Consider the following 23,752-nt stretch of genomic DNA (forward strand, 5'->3'; position numbering starts at 1 on the left):
CCCCCCACACACACACAGCCCTGTTATCTTTCATATTGTAATTGCAAAGCAGGGCCCAACTGAGGTTGTAATTTCATTAGCATGTTAAGGAAGACAAATGTGTGTGTGCTGTGTGTCTGTGTAACCATATGTAGTGTGTATGCATATGTGGAGCTTTCTGAAGCAGATCATTGTACTTCAGTAGAGGGGAGTGGGCTGCAGACTCTCTGCAGTCAAAAGTGCACAGCAATAAGGGAAAGCAGCTCTGAGCCTGAGTCATCCCCCAGCTCCCATCTGAAACTCTATCTGTCCAGTCACTCAGGAGAGAATATAACTGGCAGTAGCTCAGCATCATTATCTGTTTCCGTTTCATCACTCAACTGTACTTCTATGGACATAAAAACCTCCATGAGTGCAAATCATACACAGGCTCCATCAGCTTCCAGGAGGAAGATACTACTGGAAACCACACAGACAGCTGAAAACACATGCAGAAAACAGCACCAAAAAAAAAAAAAAAAAAAAAAAACAAGTATGAAAAGCCTATCAGTCAGTGTGTGCTTTCAAATTTTGTGACGACGTGCTGTTTATTTTTACTTGTGTTAAGTCTGTTTCCTACATTTCCAGAGAGCCAATGCTGTTTAAATGCACATCAATGCCAGGAAAATAAGACAATAGCATTTCTTGACATGGGGATGCACGTCAACATGAGGTGACGATGCTGCCGGTGTGTGGACTGGAGTAGAAAATAACGGATGTGGGTGTTGTGAGTGCATCGCCAGTGTGTGTTGCCCTCTATACTTAGATGACAGTGCAGAATTGAAAGTAACTGTGTGTTTCCAAATGAAATTATACACAGCATACTAGTAGCAGGCGACTGGTTAGTGCAGACAGACTACATAGTCTGCCTACCTGGCTTCCCAACATTGCTGTCTGCTGAGGGAGACTTCAGTGCAAGGTCTACACATAAAGCACAATAAGTTCAATAACACAAACAATCCAGGAAAAGGCAGGAGAGGAGGTCGACAACCAGTCAGCTAATAAAATGAAAACAAAACAGGATTTGAAGGAGACATCATCGTCTGGAGAGAGAAGAAAGTGGGAAAGCAAGACAGGATGCCTTCAAAGCTTGTGTTAAAGCGATACTAGAGAACCTGTTGACCCTCTTCTTAAAAACTGATTAATGAACTCATTACAAAACGCCATGAATTGAGTGTTACCGTACCTTTGGTGGGTCCCCTGCGTGAGCCCATGGCCTGCTGCTCCTCAGACAGGTTGAGTCTGCGGACCACATCAGCCAGAGCGGACTTCAGCAGCTGGATCTCGTCCTCCTGCAGCTGGACCCTCTGCTCCAGAGAGGCGATGCGATCGGTCACCTCCATGCTGCTGGCTGCTGATGCGCTGTCATCTGAGGAAACAGAGCGGGGTCATGTCAGAGGCGTGTAAAATGTCACTGTGGTGGACTTTTATGCTGTATACGAGCCAGTCAGTGCTGTCCCATTGCGTCAAAGTAGAAAACAAAGAATTGCTAATAGAATATAGACAATAATAATTTTGCACAGAAAAGAATGGAGGTATAATTATTAAATAAAAGTAAAAGTTTCATTGCTCAATGACAAGAATTTTATTTATTCTGCAAGAAGACAATCATATCAAGTATGATTATTCCTCACCCAAAAAGCATCCCCACACTTGGGTCACAATTTTAATATTAAATGTTTTTAAACCTTTATTTTTTTTTATTTTACAAAAATAAATAAACAGAAATGACAAAGATGAAATGCCAGCATGAAATTTTCTTTAAAACATGACCTTTCAGAAATTCAGACTGTCTGTGAGCACATTTGCCGTGTACTACTCAGAGTTGATTGCTTTTCTATTAAAGCCTGTATTCATGAGCTTGTTTTAATGTTATTCTGTTCTTTAACACATTATTATCACCTCTGCACCTGACACCCAGATAGAGGGCAAGCGCCAGCCACCAGGGTCCACTTCATTAATGATAACACACATGCACGTACACACACCCACACCCATGCAGCCAGACTTTGATGTCACAGTGGTTTGATGAAATATTAATGTAAATCACTGCTGTGTTTTCCCTGCAGACTTGTAATAAGAGCCTGATGCATTATGCATTAGAGAGCAGGCATCTGGTGATTAGGCAGATCTGCACTGTGTGTTCCTTCTGTGAATCGGAGTTAAACCCTGACTGTCTGGTAACTTTATGGAAATTTGAGGTGAGCTCTTGACATCTGTAAATAACACTTTCGAACAGTCAAGTACAACTGCGTCAAATGATTTTATGAGCATCTGAGTCTCTTAAATAAATAAATATAAACTGCTCAGGGGATTAAAGATATCCTTGACCACAGTTTTCTCATGAGGACAGTGTCAGTATGCCTGTTGTTCACTATCTTAGTTTTTCATGTTAACATTTTCTAATTAACACTAAACACAAAGTATAGTTGAGTCTGATGAGCTGATTATTTGGTCATAAAAGTGTGAGCCAATTTTAGACATTTACATTTCACCTGATGACGGCGCTAGTGAAGGATCAAGAGATCACCTATGTTATTCCACTGAGGAACCCATGAATGTCTGTACCAAATGGCAATCCATGTAATAGTTGCTGAGACATTGGATGTAGACACCAGCTAGTAACACCAGAGGAAAAGTCAGGGAAGTCATTATGATACATCACCGGGAAACCAGACATGCCTGTACCAGATTTTATAATAGCTGTGATTTTTCAGTCTGGACTAGAGGGGTTGACCAACAATTGCCATCCCACTTTGCTACTGTAGCATGGCTAAAAACACTGGCAGTAACAGAGTTGGCAAATATCTCCAGAGTAACATTAGATTGGAGTGTGACAGGCTGCAATTTTATGGCAGCAATACCCATCACACTTCACGCTGTATGCACTGCCTAATATTCTCACCTCATCTGGAGAAATTGAGTCATATAAAAACTGCAGGTGCACATTACACTTCCTACAGGTATAATGAGATTATATGCTCATACATTCATTTAAAGACAAGTTTGTACTCAAAAGAAATGCTTTCCAGTTTCATAACACACAACAGCACTCTTACTTCCTCCTCTATTCACACAGTGACAAAGCATATTCCACAGATAAAACTGGATCTTAATAACTTTCGTCTCACCTGAGATGTTTACTTTGACGCAGCCCTTGTTCATATTCACATGTGATTGTGTGAGATAAAGCTTCTACTATCTGTGCGGCATCTGTTGTGGCTCTGCTCTCAACACTGACACAATGAGAGCATGATGGCATCAGTCACTGAAGTACAATGACTGCCTGTCACGATTGTGATTTCCTCAGTTCTGCACTGACATTCTCCATCTGCCACCCTGCTCTGCTGTGAAACCCTCAGGGCCAAACATGTTAAAAACCAATAACACCTTCACAGGCAAGACGGAAAGCAGATGAGGTCAGTGAAGCCCCCCTCTCAGAACGTGTGTTGATGGCGTGACACTGATGTGACCACAGTGCAGTCAGCATGAGGTACAGGTCACATGCTTTCTGTCCAGAAAGGGAGTATCAGTGAGATGTCAATCTCCATTTAACAGCAGATCCATCACCACATAAACCCCCTGTCTCAGTTTTATCCCCGCAAAGACGGATGATCACAGTACACCCCACAAATCTCCTCTCGCTCAGCGCGCTGTTCACACCTGTCAGCCAGCTGCTTAAATTACTTCATGTCTGTCAGCCTCCTTCAGCATCTCCCCGCCTTTCTTTTTCTGCCCCTGATCAATACATGGCTGAGTCACATACGGTATATGAGGCAAGGTTGCAGAGACAGACAGGAAATGGAGAGAGAGGTGAGGAGACCCGAAATAAAGTCAGTGGTCAGACTCAAAACCCCAACATTGTGCACACATTGTACCTGATATACTATGGCGAGTCACACGGTAACCATTCAACTCTCTGGGCGCCCCAACATGCATCCTCTTCACTGCATCTGCCACACCTCTGTTTTCATCTCCGAGTCATTTACTGACTTCACTGTCATCAATAAAGGACACTGAAGCGTGCACACATGCTTGGACCCACCTCCCCTCTCCTGCACTGTCATCAGCCACCAAGATCAATGCACTGAGGGAGTGAAAGGACTAAAACATTCCTGGGTGAATGCCTCTGATTAACACAGGGAGCACTCACATTTCAAGCAATGCACAACCTCATCTATAAAATATCTTCTGCGGCAGCCCTGTGCTGAGCTCAGCTGTCTGGCCTTTTAGCTTAGTCACTCCTTCACTGGGACATGTATAAACTTACATTTCTATGTACTGTCTAAACACATGTGACAATGCCATTATAAGTGAGGATAAAGTGATTTCCTCTGAGGAAATGTGAAAGCAGCTGTCTCACCATGCGAGTACTCCTTCACACTATGACAATAATAATACGCTGACAATCACAGTGACTGAGAAACCAAAACAATAAAGCTAAACTGACGTGATGGAACATTCAGCTGTCGGGTTAAGCTGTGCCACAGTGGGAGGTTTTTAAAAGCCGTAACCAGTGTTTGCAGAAAACCAACAGATCAAAGAACCAAGAGGGTGCAGGAAACAGCCTGTCACAACATTTGGACAACAATTCTTGTTTTACAGACACACAAAGCTAGCAGATATCACACTGCTGGAATTCTATATACTTGCTGATGCAGACAGCAGAGTCACAGCTTGGCAGAACCTTTAATTTCATAACATGAATGCACATGGCCAGGTGGTGCACAGGAATAGTGCCAGTTCAGATGCTGCACATGGTGCCTTCAGGAAAGCCATTTCTCCTCAGACCAGTGAGTTACACTAAACCTGACTTCACTTTGCTGCTGATCACTAATGAAAGTCTGGCTGAACAACCTGACTTCACTCTGCTGCTGATCACTAATGAAAGTCTGGCCCTAATCATAATCAATCAAAGGTTTTATTTTAAGCCAAAAACTGAAGGAGGTAGTCATTTGGAGACAGATGGACAGATGAGAGGTTGAGGAATGAAGATGTGGCACTGAATATCCTGGGTGATAAAAAAGTAAAACACATAAATGTGTGTCATTAAATGGCAACTTCTCTGGCTTTTCAGATATTACGGACATGAAAACTAAAAATTAACAGTCGGTGTCAGGTATGACCGAAATCATCCATCAGGTATATGTTGCCAGAATAAAAATGGCTAAAACAATTGATTTAGAGATTGCAGAAAAAAAAGAGAAAGAGCGAAACAGCGTTACTTTAAGTGCCATCAATCCCAGTGAGGAGTGGACAAACTGACAGAGGTGTTTTAGTTAAACAACCGGTCAGATTAGTGAGACAGACGTTTGGTTTACAAGCTGCCTCTGCTGGCTCTTGTTTGACTGATGCTTAAGAGCTATAAATAGACCAAAGTGGATCAGAGAAGGGGGGAGTCCTAACATGTGAACTGAGGGAAGATTAAAGAGGTGCAAACAGTGCAAGGAGAGAGAAAGGAATATGGCAGGGAGAGCTTGTTTTCATGTCACAGAGGCACTGAAGAATTACAAAGAGACTGACAAAGGCATAAAGGACTGAAGGACGGGTGAAGCTGTGAATGCATGTGTGTAGGGTCATACAAATTGTGTGTTGGGATCAAAGAGGAACATGAGGAGAGGTCATATGGCCCCCATGAGAGATCCAACTGTTGTAAGAACATGTTAAACTCTTCCTTCTACACTTCAGCGACATCCTTCCTAGGGTCAAACCTAGGTCAGATGGGAAGTACTGTCCCCCACCTTGATGCTCTCACCATCACACAGCTTGACATTTACACATACACACAGAAACACTATACCAGAACAGTCAATTATGATGGAAAACCCGGCTGCTTTTAGCCAGCTGCAGGCTGAGAGCAGGATCAGATGATGCAACAAAACACCCACATAAATAAAAGGAAAAGAAATTGGGAAGACACGCCCCATTGAGGCAAAATAACCCCTTTACTCTGACACATACTGTATAAACACCAATGTCCAAACACTCTGCTTTACAAAACACACACATCTATGCACACTCTGTCAAAACAGAGGTGTTCACAGTGTGTTTGGGTGGGAGGGGATTATGTTGGATAGGGTGAGCAGATCTTACTCAATGCTAATGATTCAAAAACTCAGGGGATTTGAGCTTAGCAACAGGTTGGATTTGTATTCTCTCTCTCTGAACTCTTTCACCTCTCTCGCTATTGGTCTGCCTCCCTCCGTCATGAAACTGGATGGATTTTTGAGCTCAGGCTAGAAATGAATCATCTGTGGGAGGAAAAAGTTAGACTAATGGATTAAGGAGAACCTGGTAGTATAATGTTTTTTAATCATCTTTCTCTAATATTTTCTCTCTGTTTCTCTTGTTTGCATCTATGCTGCTCACTCGAATGAGGGATTGCTTTTTGGCAGTTTAGATTGTGGATATGGAGACTTCAGAGTGTGGAATGTTTTGAGCATCAATATGCTGAGCTGAAGCCAGAAAACATTCTTGTAGAAGTGTGCAATGTGCAGACAGACAAGCTACAAGCTGGAAGCAACGATATTCATTGCAACACAGATGATACTGTATGGAGGACTTTATCATGTTGGGAAAAATAAAGTGCCCTAAACTTTATAAGACATTGCTCCGCAACTTTAACCAACTGAAATGACAAAAGCTAAAACTAGCTGAGGAAAGACAACTTTTTGATCTTTAGGGAAGTCCTGCTCGGCAGCGACTCCAGGCTTTGACATAAGCTTCTTTCTCAGTCTCAACCTTTCTCTACATAAAACAAGGCTTTGTCCCCCAGTAACAAACAACCAGGATGGAACAGGAGGCGGGACGCTTGTTCCATCCAGTGTGTGTGCGTGCGTGCACCGGTGTTGTTCTGTCCAGTATCATTGTTGTTATGGGAAACCAGATTTCCATGGAGCGAGAAAGGTCTCACACACACATACACACACACACACACACACACACACACACAGACAAAACAATTGAGCCAGAAACTGCCATCGCGCTAAACATGGGCCAGTCGTATATCTGTGATCTGGGGGGAAGAGACCATACAGTGGCACTGATGGCAACAGAAAAGATCATTACACAGCAAAAGAGGAAAGAAATAATAAAAACAGATTTTAGTATGTAATAAAAGTTGCATTTTGCGGGGGTTTGTATTCTGAATTCTGTCCACAATCACGGTCAGTGCTTGTTGGAAGTTGTTTTGTTTCTACATTCAGTTGATTTTAATAGAGACAAAACAGCTTAGCCTCCCAGGGCCATCTTATTAGATTGTCCTTGTTTATTGAAGTTGCTTAGGAAAAATATCAAATCAGGCAGAGTGTACAAGCCAGAATGGATTACTGGCTAAAGTGACTGAAGACAAATAGCATCTGGAAACAGACACAAAACAGACACAAAGGGATGCAAAACAATAATAAACAGACACAACATCTGCAATGAGACACAAAACCCTTTTGGGTTTCTCCTGTCACGTGATCTGTTCATGTGTACAGTACTATGTCTTCGTACAGCTGATTAAACAACATTGCAAATCACTTGGTCATAAGTACATTTTGCTTGTGCCATAACAAAAGTAACAGTGGCAGAGTTTTGAGTTTTCCATAAACAAGTGAGTAGTACTCCTTGTAATTTAGTAGGTCTGTTGATGATCTTTACTGTCAGTGCCAGTGAGTGATAGGTTGTTCTTTTTACAATGTACTTCTGGCTGTGTAATTTCTACAGAGAATTCACTGTTAAAACAAACAAACAAACAAACAAACAAAAAAGTCATAGCTTTTTGATTGTAAGAGCAAAATGTTAACAAATGTATTGCTGATGTTTATGAGGATCAAACTGAACTGTAGATATATTATTGAAGGTTAAAGCATATTATCTTGAGTGATAAACAAAAAATGTCATCTCACAACAAAACTAGAACACTGGGATTTTTTTTTTAAATCAGTCACTGAAATTCACAATAACAAACCAAAATCATCATATCTCTACTCCCACCTTTGCACCCGTGTTCCTGTTGAATTTATTTTTAATAGATTCTCTAATGGGATTCTCCTCGCTTCCCTCACCATCTGTTACACAAGGGCTGAATGCATGTTGGGGATTTCTTTCTCTCTCTCTCTCACACACACACACACACACACACACACACACACGCAGAGGCAGAGGTGGGGATTCCCTCTTTGTTCGTCCATTAACAGCATAGTGTGCTGAGCAGCCTCTGGGAGCTGCATTCACATTCCAACTGGCCAAATGAAACCTTTGGTCTTGCAGGGTGTAAAGCTGCAGAGCAATCAGATTGATGGGCCGTGACTTTTGCCTCACGGGAGACAATACCCTGATGGCGATAATTAGCATAGATATGATTGAGCTAACACTCATCGTGTCAGAGTAATTGAATTTATCTTTAAACATGATGATGTACTGTAAAGATTTATGCACAGACACGCATGTACACCCTTGAATGAGGACGTACATACCTAACCTGTACCCACACAAATGATCTGTGCTGAATTTCATTTGCATACTAATTTGAAACACAACTGACCAAGATAATGAGCTTTACAACATCTTCATAATGTAATCTCTCTTTTCTTGTCTTGCGTCTGACTGTGAACATCAGGAATACAAGCGTGGACTAAAAATAAGGGCATGTATTTGGGATTCTGCTGACCTGTATGATTTATCACCCTCCCCCCACAGGTAGAATTAAATGCTCTGCTGAACACATTTACTGTTACCACGCAGAATGGAAGCATCCTATTGTCTGTTGGAGGAAACCATTCAGTTTCTTGCTCCTTTGTGGTATTTTTTTACAGATCCATGACATCCTGGGCAAGGACTCACAGTCTGCATGTCTCCTCTCCTGACCTTATCATGGTATGCACACAAATACACACAATGAACTTGGAGACACACACACAAGGCCAGAAAACATGTCTCCCTTTTAAATTTGACTGCAAAAAGCACGAGTTACACAAACAAAAACAAACACATGCGCAATCAGTATATGCAATATATTTAGCAAAGGATCTCACACTCCTGCTTTGCATGCCTGATTGTTTTAGTGGGTCATGGGATGAGGCTGCATGAATCTGTGTCAGTGGAGGAAAAGACAAAAAAGGCAGAGAGAGAGAGGAGAGGGGAAATACTCAGTTTAACGACAAATGGCATCTTCTGCCTGCTGGCTCACCAGAGACCGTTTCCATGAGCACGCTGACTTGTAACCTTGTCCCTGAATCACAATAAACAACATAGTCATATCATACATAACACTATCTGTGTAACTGCAGCACAATCTACAGTTTCAGACAACAGCAAAGCAACAGAAGCAGCTTACAGCGGCTGCAGTCACATAATATAGCTGTGACGTACACATTTAGTGAGCACACACCGTCACCCCATGTGAGTATTAGCAGGTAATGACTGTTTTGCAAGAACGAAAGAGAAAGTGCAGGCCAAAGTCACATCAAGAGAAAGGGGCGATAGCAAATAGTAGGAGGGGGCAGCATGACTTGCAACTATAGAACCACCCTGCTCAATGTCTTTTTTTTTTTTAATCTTCAAACAAATACTTGGGGCATTCACACAAAATCAAACAGGGTGAAAGAGTCAGTGCATGAAAAACTGAAGAAATCCAGACACACCAAGCTGGAGACAGAAGAGAGATGAAGAAAGAAGAAATGGAGAGTGGTGTGTGCTCACTCTGACACAGCTACAGAAAATCAATGCCGGCCTTTAAACGAATCAGCAGTGGTGGGTGAGTTATCCCGTCCAGACCGATATTTATCAGACTGCTGCTCTGATACATGTTACAGCCACAGATGAATCAATGTTTCTCCATTTATATTACATTTTTGTGCCGTTTTCTATCAGTGAGCAGGTCAGCTGCCAGCATGACTTGATTATGCACTGACCGATAAGGTGAAAGAATAAAGGGAGACATAGGAAAGGAGGAGAAAACGAGGCAGAGGAATAGATATTTCTGTAAATATAACATTTCAAGTTGAGAAATAGTGTATATGCATTTAACACAGAAAACACTGACATTTTGTTGCTTTAGGAGACAATTTGATCCATGCCTCATAAAAGAAAATAAAGACTTTTTTAAAAGTGAAGTTCAAGTCAAGGACCCTCCATTCACTGCCATTGCTACTGTGGCATGGGAGCATTAGCAGGGCTTTAATCCTCATCCTGCTACATGTGTCATCATCAGTCAGGGTTTGGATGGAGATACTTACAGATGCACAGCCAAGAAGAGGAGGGGACAGGGTGGAGCCTTGTCTCCTCTGAAATAATCCCTGAGAAGCATCATACAAGGCTCTGCCTTTATCAATTCCCCTCTGCGCCTTTTGTGTCCATCCGATCTGTCTGTGCTCAGTCTTCTCTCCGTCTCAACTTTTTGGTTGGAAAGAGCTTCTGTTCAGATCAACATTTGGTTTTCCAAATTAAAAGCCTTCCTTCCTTTGATGGTTTTTGCTCCTATCCTCCATCTATCCCCCTTCCTCTGGTCACCCGGCTCCTTCCGTGTTATTGCTTGCATGTTTTGATGCCATCATCAGTGCCACTGCAGGTGAGGCACCAACGCTAATCACTGCGCCACCGTGACAGGACTAGTGTAGAGCGCTTGATCTAAATCTGAACAGACATCATTAGCTTAAAAGGAGAATAAATGAATCACATGAGTGACTGGATTTGCTGGGATGGAGAGGCTGGTTGCAGTAAAATGAACATGAGTGTGTGTTCATCAGCTTTACAGTACTAAAAGTGATCCAGATTTACTTATTCTTCTATCATTCTTCTATTCTGTTCTGTGTCATGTGAACAATCTTTAAAAGGATTGACTTACATTTTCCAAATTTCCCTTAAAACTTGATTCACACTCCCTCCTGACCAAAGTTCCTTCAATGTGACTGATGGGGGCCAGAGAACAGAAAATGACAGTAACCACCAACCTTTTCCATATATCATGAAAGTGCTCACCTTCTCTCTCTTAAAACCAACAAAAATCTATTCTAGCATCAGGATATAAGTAAATTCTATAAAAACAACATCAAACCCATCACCGGCTGCACAACACAAACTAATTCAATCAAAATGGTCCTCGTCTCCAGACCCAGCTGATTCCAAATGTGATTTAACACAGAAAGTAATGCTTCTCTAAAGGATTCACTTCCCTCATCAGCTGCATCGGTAGGTGTGTCTGATTGTGTAATATGGGCTGAATTTTCAGTTAGCTTGAGCTAAACTCGGCCTCCTGAGGACAAAGCATGCAGTGCGTGTGTGTTTCTGCAGTTTAGTTGACCTCTCTGAATATTAGTCTGGTCCAACACTCTACAGCACATGGGTTGAGAGAAAGAGGGGAATGACATCACTGACTTCTGCTTTGACCAGATCTGGGTTCAGCTGGACAGCAGCAGTAGAGCAGTATGAGAGCTGCTCATGACACGGCAAGAAGTACAGAGAGGAAAAATAACATAGGATTACCTAAAGTGGGAAAACTGTGGCTTGGATTCTCTGCATCTTTAGGTAAAGATGTTATAGACATAATTCACTGCTGTGACACTGAACTCCAGTCACCTATCATCAAACCACTAAGCGTGGAAGCCATCATACCTACAGTATACCCATACTGAGTGGCAAGTGGCAAGTACAGCATTACTTGCCACTGCAGAGCAATCTGTGGCATTTTTAAAAGTTCAGGCATCTGCTCAGAGGAAGTCATAGAGCTTCTATTACTGTACACCCAGTGCTACACCTGTTTCTCAGCTCAGTCCAACCAACCCACTTCAGGTGCTACTGTACCTTTGCTGCTGTCAGTACTTGGCTCCTCAGATTGGAATACAACATACGAGCAGAAAAGGTGCGTGCACAGTTCTCTCTTCCTCAGTTTACCATAAATCAGCCATTGTTGTAACGTGTACTGCAAAATAGGGGCTCCAGTCTCTAATTCAATCAATAAATGTATAAAAACATTACAGATATTATTTCAGCTTTGCATGGTCTATATCTTAATGTGTTCAACTCATCTGTTTTTCCTTTGCCTGCATCTCCTCCTTTGTGATTGCTATAAACAGAATGAGAGAAATGCATAAGGAGAAAACCTTTTAACTGGGTTTACCTCACATGATCTATGAAAGTAATGGCATACTAATATACACAGGGGGTGCATCTGTATGCTTCCACATCCATGAGTTGCTCTGTTAGACAATTACATTCCCTTATCCCATCGACTGCTAGTGCTTACACAGTGCAGTAAATATTGATTTTTTTCCATTATGTTACTCGATGCTTCTCACTGATAGCTTAGCAGCAGCAAATGCTGGGTACACGCTGAAAAAAGTTACATGCATGACAAAAACCAATGGCTATGCCACACTGAAGGGATAAAAAAAAAACTTTTATATGATAAACATTTAGTTTCATCTTTGGTTAACGAGTTCAATAAAGCACTGAGTCATCAAGAAAGCCTGGCTTTAACCTCCTCTGCTCCAGTACTAATCTCTATTGGGGACACTGGTTATTGTGTAGGGGTTAAGCCCCTTTGTGTGTGTGTGGGGCTCTGGTTAACGTGCTCAATAAAGCACTGAGTCATCAAGAAAGCCAGGCTTTAACCTCCTCTGCTCCAGTACTAATCTCTATTGGGGACACTGGTTATTGTGTAGGGGTTAAGCCCCTTTGTGTGTGTGTGGGGCTCAGTAGCTGGTTAGTCAGTATGCTGGCGGTGATGGAATCACAGCTGGGCAACATGCTGCTGCAGAGCTTCTTTCAACAACAATGCATTTAAAAGAAAAATGATGAGGGCATGTTAAAGTGGGGTATGTTTTATTGCAGAATATTAACAATGTAAGAGCTTCTTGAGCAAAGTTTGAAGGTTTTGTGGAAACAAACCCTGAACTGATGTCATACTGATGTGTCATGCTGTTTGCACCGTTTCCCTGAGTCATCCTCTCCCACCCATAACATTAGCAGCCTGAAATATGGTTTCTCCCACTGCCAGCAAGACTTCAGGACAGTGGGAAGAATGGGAGTAATTGTGTCCTGTTCTGGCATTCCTATTTTGGCTCATACAGCAAACTGATTTCACCCACCAGTGGAGAAAAATGTTCATAACATATGCCTCAACACAGAGTAATCAGGGCAGCACTGTGAGCATCTTTCCTCCTCCTCTGTTTATTACAGCATATTTTCCTGTAATCTTAGGAGTAAAGACTTTAAGATAAATATTTAAAATTTCTTAGTCTGACATTGTGCTCAGCTAGTGCTGATGTCTTCCTCATGTATTGCTTAAAGAACAGCCAAGTTCAACAGTGAGGGTAATGCTAAAGCCATGCATAACAGCATAAAGGCTAAACTCCTTTTTTACCAAAGCCCTGAAAGCTGCAGCACAGACACACACCTCTACTTGATGTCAAGTTTAGACATGGTCAGCTGGTAACATGTAAAGTCCATAGCAGCCTTGTGTAGCAGAAGGGAAGATAAGGACATGGGAGGAAAGATTAGTGAGTTTTACCGTTGCAGAACTGTAGCAGTGATGAGGTGTCATACAAGCTGCTGTAGCTGGAAAAGCCGTCCTCCATTCTCAACCCCTGCTCCGCTCCTCTGTGCTCCCTCTGTTATCCACCACTTCTTCGCTCGCCTCTCTCTCTCTCTCTCTCTCTCTCTCTCTCTCTCTCTCTGGTGACTCCCCTCTGTTAGTTTATCATACACTTGGTGTCCAAGGTGCTCCCTCCATTCAATCTGCACAGGTCAGGCTCCCTGAGTGAGTCACCATGGCAACCCATTCACTCTGATTATGTCATGTGAACTCCAACCCCTTTTCCCTTTCTCCCCTTTTTCCACCCCCCTCTAACAAAAAAAAAAAGTCCTGAACTACAGCAGAAAACACTCCCTGCTCAAGAATGACTGCAGCGGAAAGAAAGAGACACAAGTTAAGAGGCTCCTGGTGGTTTTGTTTTCCTCTGGGCACGTCTTCTCTCTTCTTCCCCCCCCTCTGTTCTCCTCTTGCCGTCCGACTGTCTTCAGCAAAGGCAGCTGTGTGTTGTAGTGTTGTAAGCACTCACTGAAAAGCAGAAGAAAAACAGCTTTAAGAGGGCTTGAGCTGAGAACGCAGGCAGTTACTCTGTGTGTGTGTGTACACGAGTGTGGGTCAGACTGTGTGTAAGTATTTAGATAATGCTCGGGACAGCCCAGCCTTCTCCTGTCACCCGGTATGGACGAGTCAGAGCGCAGGGGGCTGGGCCAGATGGATAGATCCTCCTCTTCCTCCCGGTTAGAGGGAGAGGAGAGAATAGAGCAGGAGAGAAATGAAGAGGAGAGGAAAGAGAGGAGGAGTAGACAGAGAGGGTACAACAATGTAGGCTAGAGGAGGAGCATACATACCATAGTTAAAAAGACAGAGGAAGGAGGAGAGGGACTAGGAGAAGGGATAACAGGAGAAGAGAGCTTAATTCAGGGTTGGGGAGGACAGTAGAACAGAGGTGAGGACAAGAGGAGAGGGAGAAGAAGAAGGAAGGAGAAGGTAAGGTTGGAAATCAAGGAAAAAGAAAGGTAAGAATAGAGAAGAACAAAAGAGGAAAAAGGAGGTGAGGAGATGAAATGCATGCACTAGGAGAAATGAAGAGACAGGAAGATGAAGAGAGGCTACAACTATGAAAAATAAAAGAAAGGCTAAGTTAGGGTAGGCGATGAAAGGAAGCTTCAAAAGAAATAGGAGGGGAGGAGAGGAGAAGGGACAAGAGAGGAGGGGAAAAGAAGAAAGGATTAAGGAAAGAAGGAGAGAGGAAAAAGAAAGAGCAAGGTATGTAGAAAGGAAAGTATAGGAGACAAAATGACAACAGACAAGGAAATAAAACCAGTGGCTAGTTACAAATATGACCGAGGTAGTGTGGATCTTAACGGAGCAATGGCCTCCTCTACAGTACGCAGACATACTGTATAGGCCTACTGTATGTAAGGCTATGAAGACACATGCAGACACACCATAACAAACCAACATTACATCTTCTCTGCAGCTGTCACCAAGCATTCAAACACTGTCAGGGGATCTCTACTGTAGCTAAACATGATTATCATTCTGTCCTCTGTTTGTCTTATCTGCCCCACTGCAGACTCCTTGGAGATGGAGGGATCCTTAAAACAAGGCCAAGGGTGGGAGAGAATCAGAGGGAGACTAGGGGATTGAAGAAAGGGAAATAAATGGGATAGAGGGGGAGGGGCCAGAAGAGAAAAGAAAGGAGAGAGTGGTTCATAACCAAATTAAAAAGTGAGCAGGGTGGAAGTTTTGTGAGGAAGAAATGGGGATAACCCACAGAAAAAAGTAGGGTTCTGTATGTGCATGTCAGGGAGGTTTTTGCATTATTTATAATTTAAGATTGAAGGAAAAAAACAATAAGCCTATAATAAGGGTGCCCCCCACCCCACTAGATCACAAGATGGTGCTGACATAATCACTCAAAGGCAAAGATGTTCTAAAGGCAGCAGTGGAGAGACCATGAAAGGATGCATTTGTTTCACTCAGTGTTTTTACAGCGGCCCAGCTGAGGTGATATGATCTGTCCTGCATAAAGCAGTTTCTGTCATGGTATCTGTCCTAATATGTAGAATCCTTTCTGGTTTAAAGGTGGGCCTGGCTAGAATTGACCTTTAACAGGAGGGATATAAAAGGGATATAGTGAAGCACTGAACAGTAGATGAGCAAAGCTTTGATCAGTTTATGGTTCAAGGCCTCCATGTTGTTGACCTCGGTGCTGCAGCGCCCCATCTCTCCCCTAGGAAAACACCGCACTCTGCTACACTTATTACACTAATAACATCAAGCCACCAATAGATCTTAGCAAGCTCAGCAGCAGACAGGATTAAGTGAAAAAGGTGCTCCTTGTGGTGCAGTGTAGGGCCAAGGTTGCATTTACACATTACTTTATGAAACACAAGGATGTTTCAATTTCAAAGTAAGATTAAGTGTTGACCTTTACACCTTTTGTACATATCGGTCTTTGTCTACATCCACAGTTAATATTCTTCTACAATGAGAACATGCAAAAATGCATCCAGGTATTTGCATTTATTGTTTCAATGTTTTTAACAACCACTAAAAGCCTCCAACATCCAGTGTTTGGATTCAGATACAGAAAGAAATTTCATGCATCTTCTAGCCCAGATTACAAGCAACACACACCGTAAACACCCTTTGTGTGTTGCTCTGTGTTATTCTGTGTGTTATTCTAAATCTCACGAGGGCAGATTTGGGATAGGTCTGTTTTTGTGCACGTCTGTTTCTCTGTGCTTATGCTCACATGAAAAGAAGCAGCTAAAACTAGGGTATATTTCCTCCTAAATCCCCCCCCTCCATGTGTACTCCAAACCCCACCTACCACCCAGCGGGTGGCAGGTGGTGGAACCGCTGCAGCACCGCCCCTCTCCTCTCCACACCCCTCCATTGTTTCTACCCATCAGGGAATCTGGAGGCTGCACAGACACACAAGCACAAAATAAACAGGACCGTGCTGTGCTGAGCTGTACTAACAATTAACATATGTGCATAAGTTGTGAGTCGGGTCAAATGTACAAACTGCATCAACCAAGATGTAAAGATAATATGAACAACCGTTAACAGTGAAAAAACTCCAAAGACTCCAGTGTACGCTACCTGCTTGGTAGACAGACACACAGTTAGCGACTAACAGCTAAAGCTCCAGATATTTCCACCAGGAGACCAAAACAGCTAAAAAACCAAATAGAATGAATGTTGAACTTGCATTTGTCAAGTGGCCAGAACCAACACTCCAAATGAACAATAATGTTGGGAAAAAAAGAATAAAACACCAGAGCGCTCAGGAAGTTCAATTAAAAAATAAAAACTGAAGGATGAAGAATTACAAACAATACATGTTAAAAGCCACCAGCTAGTGGCACAAACTGCCTACACAGTTTTCCCTAAAGTAGCTGTGAGGTCATTACAAACACCTGCTGATGAACAGACACTAAAACCAATAATCTCATTGATGGTAAAGACCAAAGCATACCAGCTGGTCGCTTCACAGGAAACCCAGGAATTATGCATAGCAACCCCAGTGAATAGAAACTGTGTTGGAGCAAGTGCATTTCTGATATGTGGGTGAGTGTTTTTATTTTGTAGATGCAAAGTAACCTCACAGAAATCTAGGGCAAAACAAACAGTTTAAACAACAGAGGCAAAAAGAGTTTTTTTTACTAAGTGTGGAGTCAGATCACATGGTTACATATCCTAACATACCGCATCTGGAGGGGGTTCAGTGTCACTAAATAACCCTTTTAAAAGCCTTGGTATCAGACCCCCTTTGCTTTCTCAGCTGTCCTGCTGACTGTTTTTACAGCTTTTGTTCTGTGGAGCCATTTGAAGGTCATATTCAAACTAAGTGAATTGTTTATCTTCTTTACAAACAAAATCTGCTGACATTCGTTTTATCCACAGATGATTGGTCAGTCTGTCAGTGGGCCGCGATTATACATACACAGTGCAGAGCTGAGGAAGAAACAAGGTCAATCCTCTGTATGATTCAGCCACCATCTGTGTGTCTGCCCTGCTTATTGGGCTGCTTTGTACTTTAGACCCTTTAGACCATGAGTTAATGCAACCTAGGGTTTTTAATGATTCATATTCACACTGGATTTCAAACAAATCCTGTGGAGACATATAAGATCAGGTTGACTAGATTTTAATCAAGATGAACAGCTAAACACAGCTTTAAAACTTTTTTAAGCTGCTGTGTGAAGGTTTAAACATTACAATATGGAAGTGACACTAGGCCAGCAGCCAGATTTACCAAAGATCTACAAGGACTTTGTAACTGTTGTTGTCAGGATATAAGGAAATAAAATACATATAATAGTTTTGAATAACAAGATTTTAGAATTTGTAAATGCACAGCCCTGACTTAAAGAGAGCATTAAAATAACTTATTATACAATGAAGTGACTTGATATAATGCAAGTATAATAACAGATAACAAAGGTCATGAAATTTTCCCAACAGGGAAGTGAGTAGATTATCTCTGGCATGCAATAAGAGTTATTCATTTATTTCTCTGAAGAAAGCACTCATATAAAGTTCAGATGTCTGGTCATTATGAAAGCTCATTGTTTTACAATGCATGTACTGTAACAGTGAAGGACTGAAGGGTTGATATTCAGTTTATAGCCAGACTCTGAACTAACATTTACATGACAAAAAAAGCATTTGATGTGTTTTTCTTTTATTTAATCTACATTAAGTCTATATTTGACCTTTTATTAAAATGTCCAAATGCCTCCATTAAAAAGTTTTACCTTAGGCTTTGGTCAATAAAACTATAATCAATTCTCAAGGTGTGACAGTGTGACATCTCATAAAAGTGGCTGGCGAGGAGAGACCAGACCAGGAGAGGAAGCAATATTGTCTGTGACTGACAGACTCACCCTTTTTAATAACCAGCTGGACAGCAGAGCAGACATAGGGAGAGACAGACTGACGGTGACTGACTGTTGAAAATACATTATATATATCACCTGCTGGGGAAACTAACCCGTCTGTGCATCAAGACCAGATTACAACACATTTTATGGCAGTGAATTATGAACTTGGATACCTTTGTGTTGGACATTATTAGCTTCAAGAACTGAAAGTAAAGTTCAGCTGATGTTCCATTTATCAAAGTCTAGTCCAGTACTAAAAGAGGAGAAAACTGACAAGCCACTGGCTGCTGTGTGTGTGTGTGTGTGTGTGTGTGTGTGTGTGAAATGGAGACAAATAGTTTAATTTGAAATAGCAAGATCACCTTGAATCAGTTAATTCAATTATTTTCTCCTCATGAATTATATGGTGGAAATGTGACCTAGTTTCCAAAGAGGTTTAGTCACCGCTCTGCTTCAGAGAAACTATATCTTAACAGATTTCATAGCATATGCTGTGATATCAGTGCACAAAAACAAGGCTGCAGGATGAAGGCAAGCGGCAGCTACACACTGAAATGCACTGGGCTGCATGAGCAGCAACAGCAGTGCCAAATAATGATGTTATGATTCAGAAAAACTGGGTCACCACTTGTGTTTTTAGTGCAGTGTTTGGTCATGGTCTCTAATAGCATTATGCGTGTAGAAATCCACTGCAAAGACTCACATTTAGCCAAATTTAAGATTTTGGGACATAGAAACAAGGACAAAGAGGAGGACTGCTTCTTCTAGGATGGAGTGGGCAGCCACGTAATAGATATCGTATAAGTCCAGAGAACAGGACTGAATTTTTACTGAGTGGACTGGCAGCCACTCGGGACGACAGGCATGAACTGACTGGCAGGCAGGAAAGATAAAAAAAAAAAAAGCAGCTAGACAGAAGGAAGAATATGGAGAAATCTAAAGAATATGACAGGACCTTCTGCAAAAAAACATGACATCCATTACATCCTGACAACAAATCAAATCATCTCATGAATATTACTTGAGCCTTCATTGCTTCTGTGTCAACCTTTGATACCTCTTTCCGCCGCCGTCTGCTCTGCCTGACCTCCTTGCCTTCACACTAATGATGCCACTGAGGTGGGGGGGAAAATGGATATAAACCACACTGACTTCTCTACATCTAATCTATATGTTAATGAGGCATAACTTGGGCACAGAAGTAGAACAGGACTGGTGTAATTCAGTGGGCTACAGTCTATGAAAACGTGACTGCCGTTGAGTACAGCCATTAAAAAGCAGAAAACACCACCTTGCAGGTCAGTAGGTTACGCTGTAATTTGCCAAGTCCTACTACTATGAAAATGATCCATTTATCTAATGGACAGCAATCTAAACCCACTTTCACAATCATCAAAATGCAACAGAGCTATGGTGTGTATTATAAAGTGTGAGGGGCTGTGTGTTCTCTGAAGCAGTGACAACATTAATCACATTTGACTTGGCTGCTGAAACATCCATGTACAGCCCTCCCCCATTTGCTGACAAACCAAGAACTCTGCTCTTTCTCTTTCTGTGTGTAGGCCTACCCACAGACATGCATATACAGTGAATGCACACAATCATGGGTGAAAATGCACACACCCCTATAGCACACAGTGTGATTGTTATTAACTTCTCATGCATCATCCCTCACAGCCTTGTGCTATAAATTCTCTAATGTCTGTTCTTTCCATTTTGTGCTATTCTCTATCTTATCTCTACATTTTTTTCTGCATCAAATAATTTTTTTCTGCGAGTCCCTCCTCTCTTGTTCAATTCAAAGCAACTCAGTCCTTCGATCAATAACGTCTAAAATAAACTTGACTGAGGACGTCTGGCATCTGCTGCTGCAGTTTACGCTAATGTATATGTTGTGGCAATCATGTTCCTCCCTGTGTGTCTTAAATACACACACACACACACACACACAAAACTGCAGGTGACTGTGTTCAGAATGACCCATTTAATGCCACTTTGTAAATATGAGAATAGTTTTAACATGAGCAAAGCTACTGGTCCTCATATTCAGGGCACAGATGGAGGGCTGACGTCACCATGATGCTGTCTTCACCTTTCATCTCTACTCTAGCTTGCACACACACACATCAAAGTCTTCAGGTACAGCATGTGTACTGAAATTGGTAGCAACTGGATGCGGATGCTTTTCTTTCACATAAAAACTTGTCAGCTCCCACTGATACCATCATAAGTCTCAGTTACATGACACACAAGCAGCCAGAGCTGCATTTCATTTTTCACCAAACTGATCCTGGAGACAGCTGTCACCTCCATCTTCACCCCTTCATTCCATTGATGTTCCCTGTTTCTTTGCCTCCCACCTTCCTTACTCCTTGTTCATTGCCTCTCTTTTGTCTCTGTATCCCCATCCCTGTTTTCATCTTTTCCCCCAATTTAACTTCCCACTCTTGACAATATTTCCTTCACTAAATTATCAGTACCACCAATTATTTAATGTGTTAATACTGCCACCTTTAGGATATTTTATGAACTGCAGCATTTTATTTTGTACTGTTGGGAACTGAATCTGTAGCTCAGCACAGTTTATTTCTACAAGTGCTGTTTCCTATAAACATCAATTCCTTCAGATAACATCTTCTTTCCTGCATGTCCTTGGTGGGTCCAACATTGTCATCTTGGCACACAAGGTCTATTATGATTTGGCAATGAGATTTAACCTGTTTACTCCAGTTGTACATGTGAAGACCGAAAGGTTTCTAAAAATACAGAATGTCTGAATAAACAGCAAATGCCTTTAAAATAGCCTACTGGACAAAATAATCCAAAATTCTTCCACTGTCGTGTTGGATTAGGAGGTTTTACATGGAAGAGGTGTGAAATAGATTCAGTGGAGAGACTCAACAAGCACAGGCAGGATTTTTGCTGAACATATTTTTAAACAGCATGAAAATACACACATAAGAAATAATGGCATGAAGCTGGAAAATCCAGGCTTAAGTCTTTAAAATTACAAATGCCACTGTTATTTTGTTAACTTGTGGGATTAATAGGATAAGAGGACACAAAAAGAGAGCAGCACTGACTTAGTTGAACAAGTCCGAAGCCATTTCCTGACAAAAGTATTACAGTATGATATGATAGAGGTGTGGTCAGATGGTGGACAGTGGTCCGTTAAATGCACTAAGCACAAATTTGGTAGTTATGGCCAAGACTGTGGTTTATATAATAACATCAAACAGTTCTCATAGTGCGGAGTCATGTTTAATTATGCTGAGGAAGGAACCATGCAGCCAGAGAATGAAGGGAAAAGGAAGGAAGGAGACAGAGAGGGGAGACAGAGATGAGCTAGAAGGAGGGAGTATAAGATCAAAACACAAGTGAGTGACTGAGTGAAAGAACAAGACAAGGGGAGGGGTTTCTATTTATAAGTGATTGTTTCTGTTGGCCTGTCAGCTTGGCTGCACTTGCTGGAAATGACCCTTCACTTAATGCTTTGCTGCTACACGCACGCACAAAGTCTGGTTTCTAGCACTTCAGAGGACATTACATTGATTTACATTCATTTCCTGGACACTTAAACTAACCTTAACCATGCCCACTACTTGCCTAACACCTAACCTAGTCCCCACAGTTTGATTGTGTAGAAATGTATGCCCCCCCCACTCACACAGGCACTCACACAGTCAGGCACCTGCACATACACACATCTTGGCCCCATATTCCTGGAACAGCCAGTTCACATGCAGCACTGTTGTATCCACAAGTGTTTCTCACTGGAACACTGGGAGCGGCTGACAAGAAGTACAACTTACTATCATACTTCTACATCTATCCAACCTCCCCCTTTTTCTCTATAGTGCCTCTCCTCTTTTTTTCTTCTCTCTACATATTTCAAACTTGTGTAAAGTCGCTCTGCATTATTTTGATGAAACCAGAGGAAAACTGCTCCAAGCTTCCATATAAGGGCCCAAACTTAACCGGCTCCTCTTTGCAGCTGAATACTTGCTGGGTGAGCTGTCCCAGTGGAGGGTTTAGAGTAAAACAGGATGGACTAAGAGAGGCTCCCACCCTCATACACACATATGCAGATGTAAAAATCCATGATTTACAGACATGCAGGCACACACATGCTCCTCATATATCTTTTCTGAACACATGCATGTATATGTGCACACTTCCATACAAGGGTCTCTGTTTTCTCTTACCCATAGGCAGCCCCTCACAGTCAGACATGGCACCAGAGAGTGAAGAGGATCAGGACAGTGTCCTCTCTTGTCAGCTGAGTTACTGCAGCCTGTTGTTTCCTCTGTATTTGTATCCTTGTTTTAACTTCTCTGGTCAAATTCTTTGTTCTAGCCTCTTAGCTGTTAAGTCTTTAGCTTTGTTACTTTACTTTCTGTCTCCTTGTTCTCCCCTTTCTTTCTTCCTCTCTCAAAAACCTGATCAGTGGCCAGCAGACCTGCCAATCAAACACCACACACTGTGCAATTGGACACTAAATTTGTAACAAACAGTCCCTCTTGGGATATTGTTTCCCTTAGATATGGAAGGCTGTTTTGGAAACAATTTCATGGACTTTCTCACAACACATATGTCACCATTAAAATTAGATTAAAGGAAGAAAACCATTCATTTTTTTCATTACAGCCTACAACAAGAAGGTTAAACGTTTTCTTTACAAAATCACTGATATTTTCTGAACCAAGGTGTTTTCCAAGACATTTGTGTCCTATTCTGTTGAGCCTGTAACAGAAAACACAGACACTACATACTGGTCAGACCCTGGCATTATTTCAGAAAAGGTAAGGGTTTTTGTTTTTCCTCTTTTTTTTTTTTTTTTTTAGCAATAGTAGCCTCTGTTTCCTGTGGGGGGCGCTAGAGTCTTATTGAATAGTTCTCTGTTTACATCAGAAGGAATCCTTTGTTGTCTCCAGTTTCTCAAGTGTCCTGGATACCAAGAAATTTCCAGGGTCAAGTGACTCTGTACTCGGGGCTGAAATTTTGACCACTGAACTTCATCTCAATGTTCTGTAATATGGCTTATAAATAAGACAGAGGCCCCTATGACCCCGTTTGGGACTAGGCGGTATAGAAAATGGATGGATGGATGGATAAGACAGAGGGCAAGTTAAGTAAAGTTAAGTATTTGCAGTTTCTACCAAACTCAGACAGTCAGGGAAGCAGAGACAATAAGATTAAGAGGTGGCAAGAAGAATCCATGAAAGGGAAAAGTGGGGAATCAGAAATCACCGCCAGCTTTGTCCCTCCTTCTAAATCCCTTCATAACAGAGGAGACAAAGAAAAGTGCTTGCGAGGCACT

General features: G+C 41.9%; 1 protein-coding gene across 11 annotated transcripts in view; it reads right to left on the bottom strand.

The window, feature by feature from the left end:
• eml1 (EMAP like 1) overlaps nt 1–22,819 on the bottom strand; it is a 39,029-nt gene extending 16,210 nt beyond the window's left edge. For 3 of the 11 annotated variants that reach the window (XM_020590826.1, XM_020590825.1, XM_020590824.1), the window contains exons 1-3: nt 13,514–14,161; nt 1,205–1,387; nt 892–939 (exon numbers count right to left, since the gene is read on the bottom strand). In XM_020590826.1, coding sequence (XP_020446482.1) covers nt 892–939; nt 1,205–1,387; nt 13,514–13,580 — 298 coding nt within the window. In that variant the 5' untranslated portion in view covers nt 13,581–14,161. Of the gene's footprint in view, nt 1–891; nt 940–1,204; nt 1,388–3,149; nt 4,556–10,241; nt 11,399–13,513; nt 14,162–16,757; nt 16,873–22,637 lie in introns of those variants that run through there. The other 8 variants (XM_020590835.1, XM_020590834.1, XM_020590828.1 and 5 more) reach the window with 7 other exon arrangements.
• Nucleotides 22,820–23,752: the final 933 nt, after the last annotated feature.

Source organism: Monopterus albus, unplaced genomic scaffold, assembly GCF_001952655.1.
Source record: "Monopterus albus unplaced genomic scaffold, M_albus_1.0 scaffold13.1, whole genome shotgun sequence".
Lineage (NCBI taxonomy): Eukaryota > Metazoa > Chordata > Actinopteri > Synbranchiformes > Synbranchidae > Monopterus > Monopterus albus.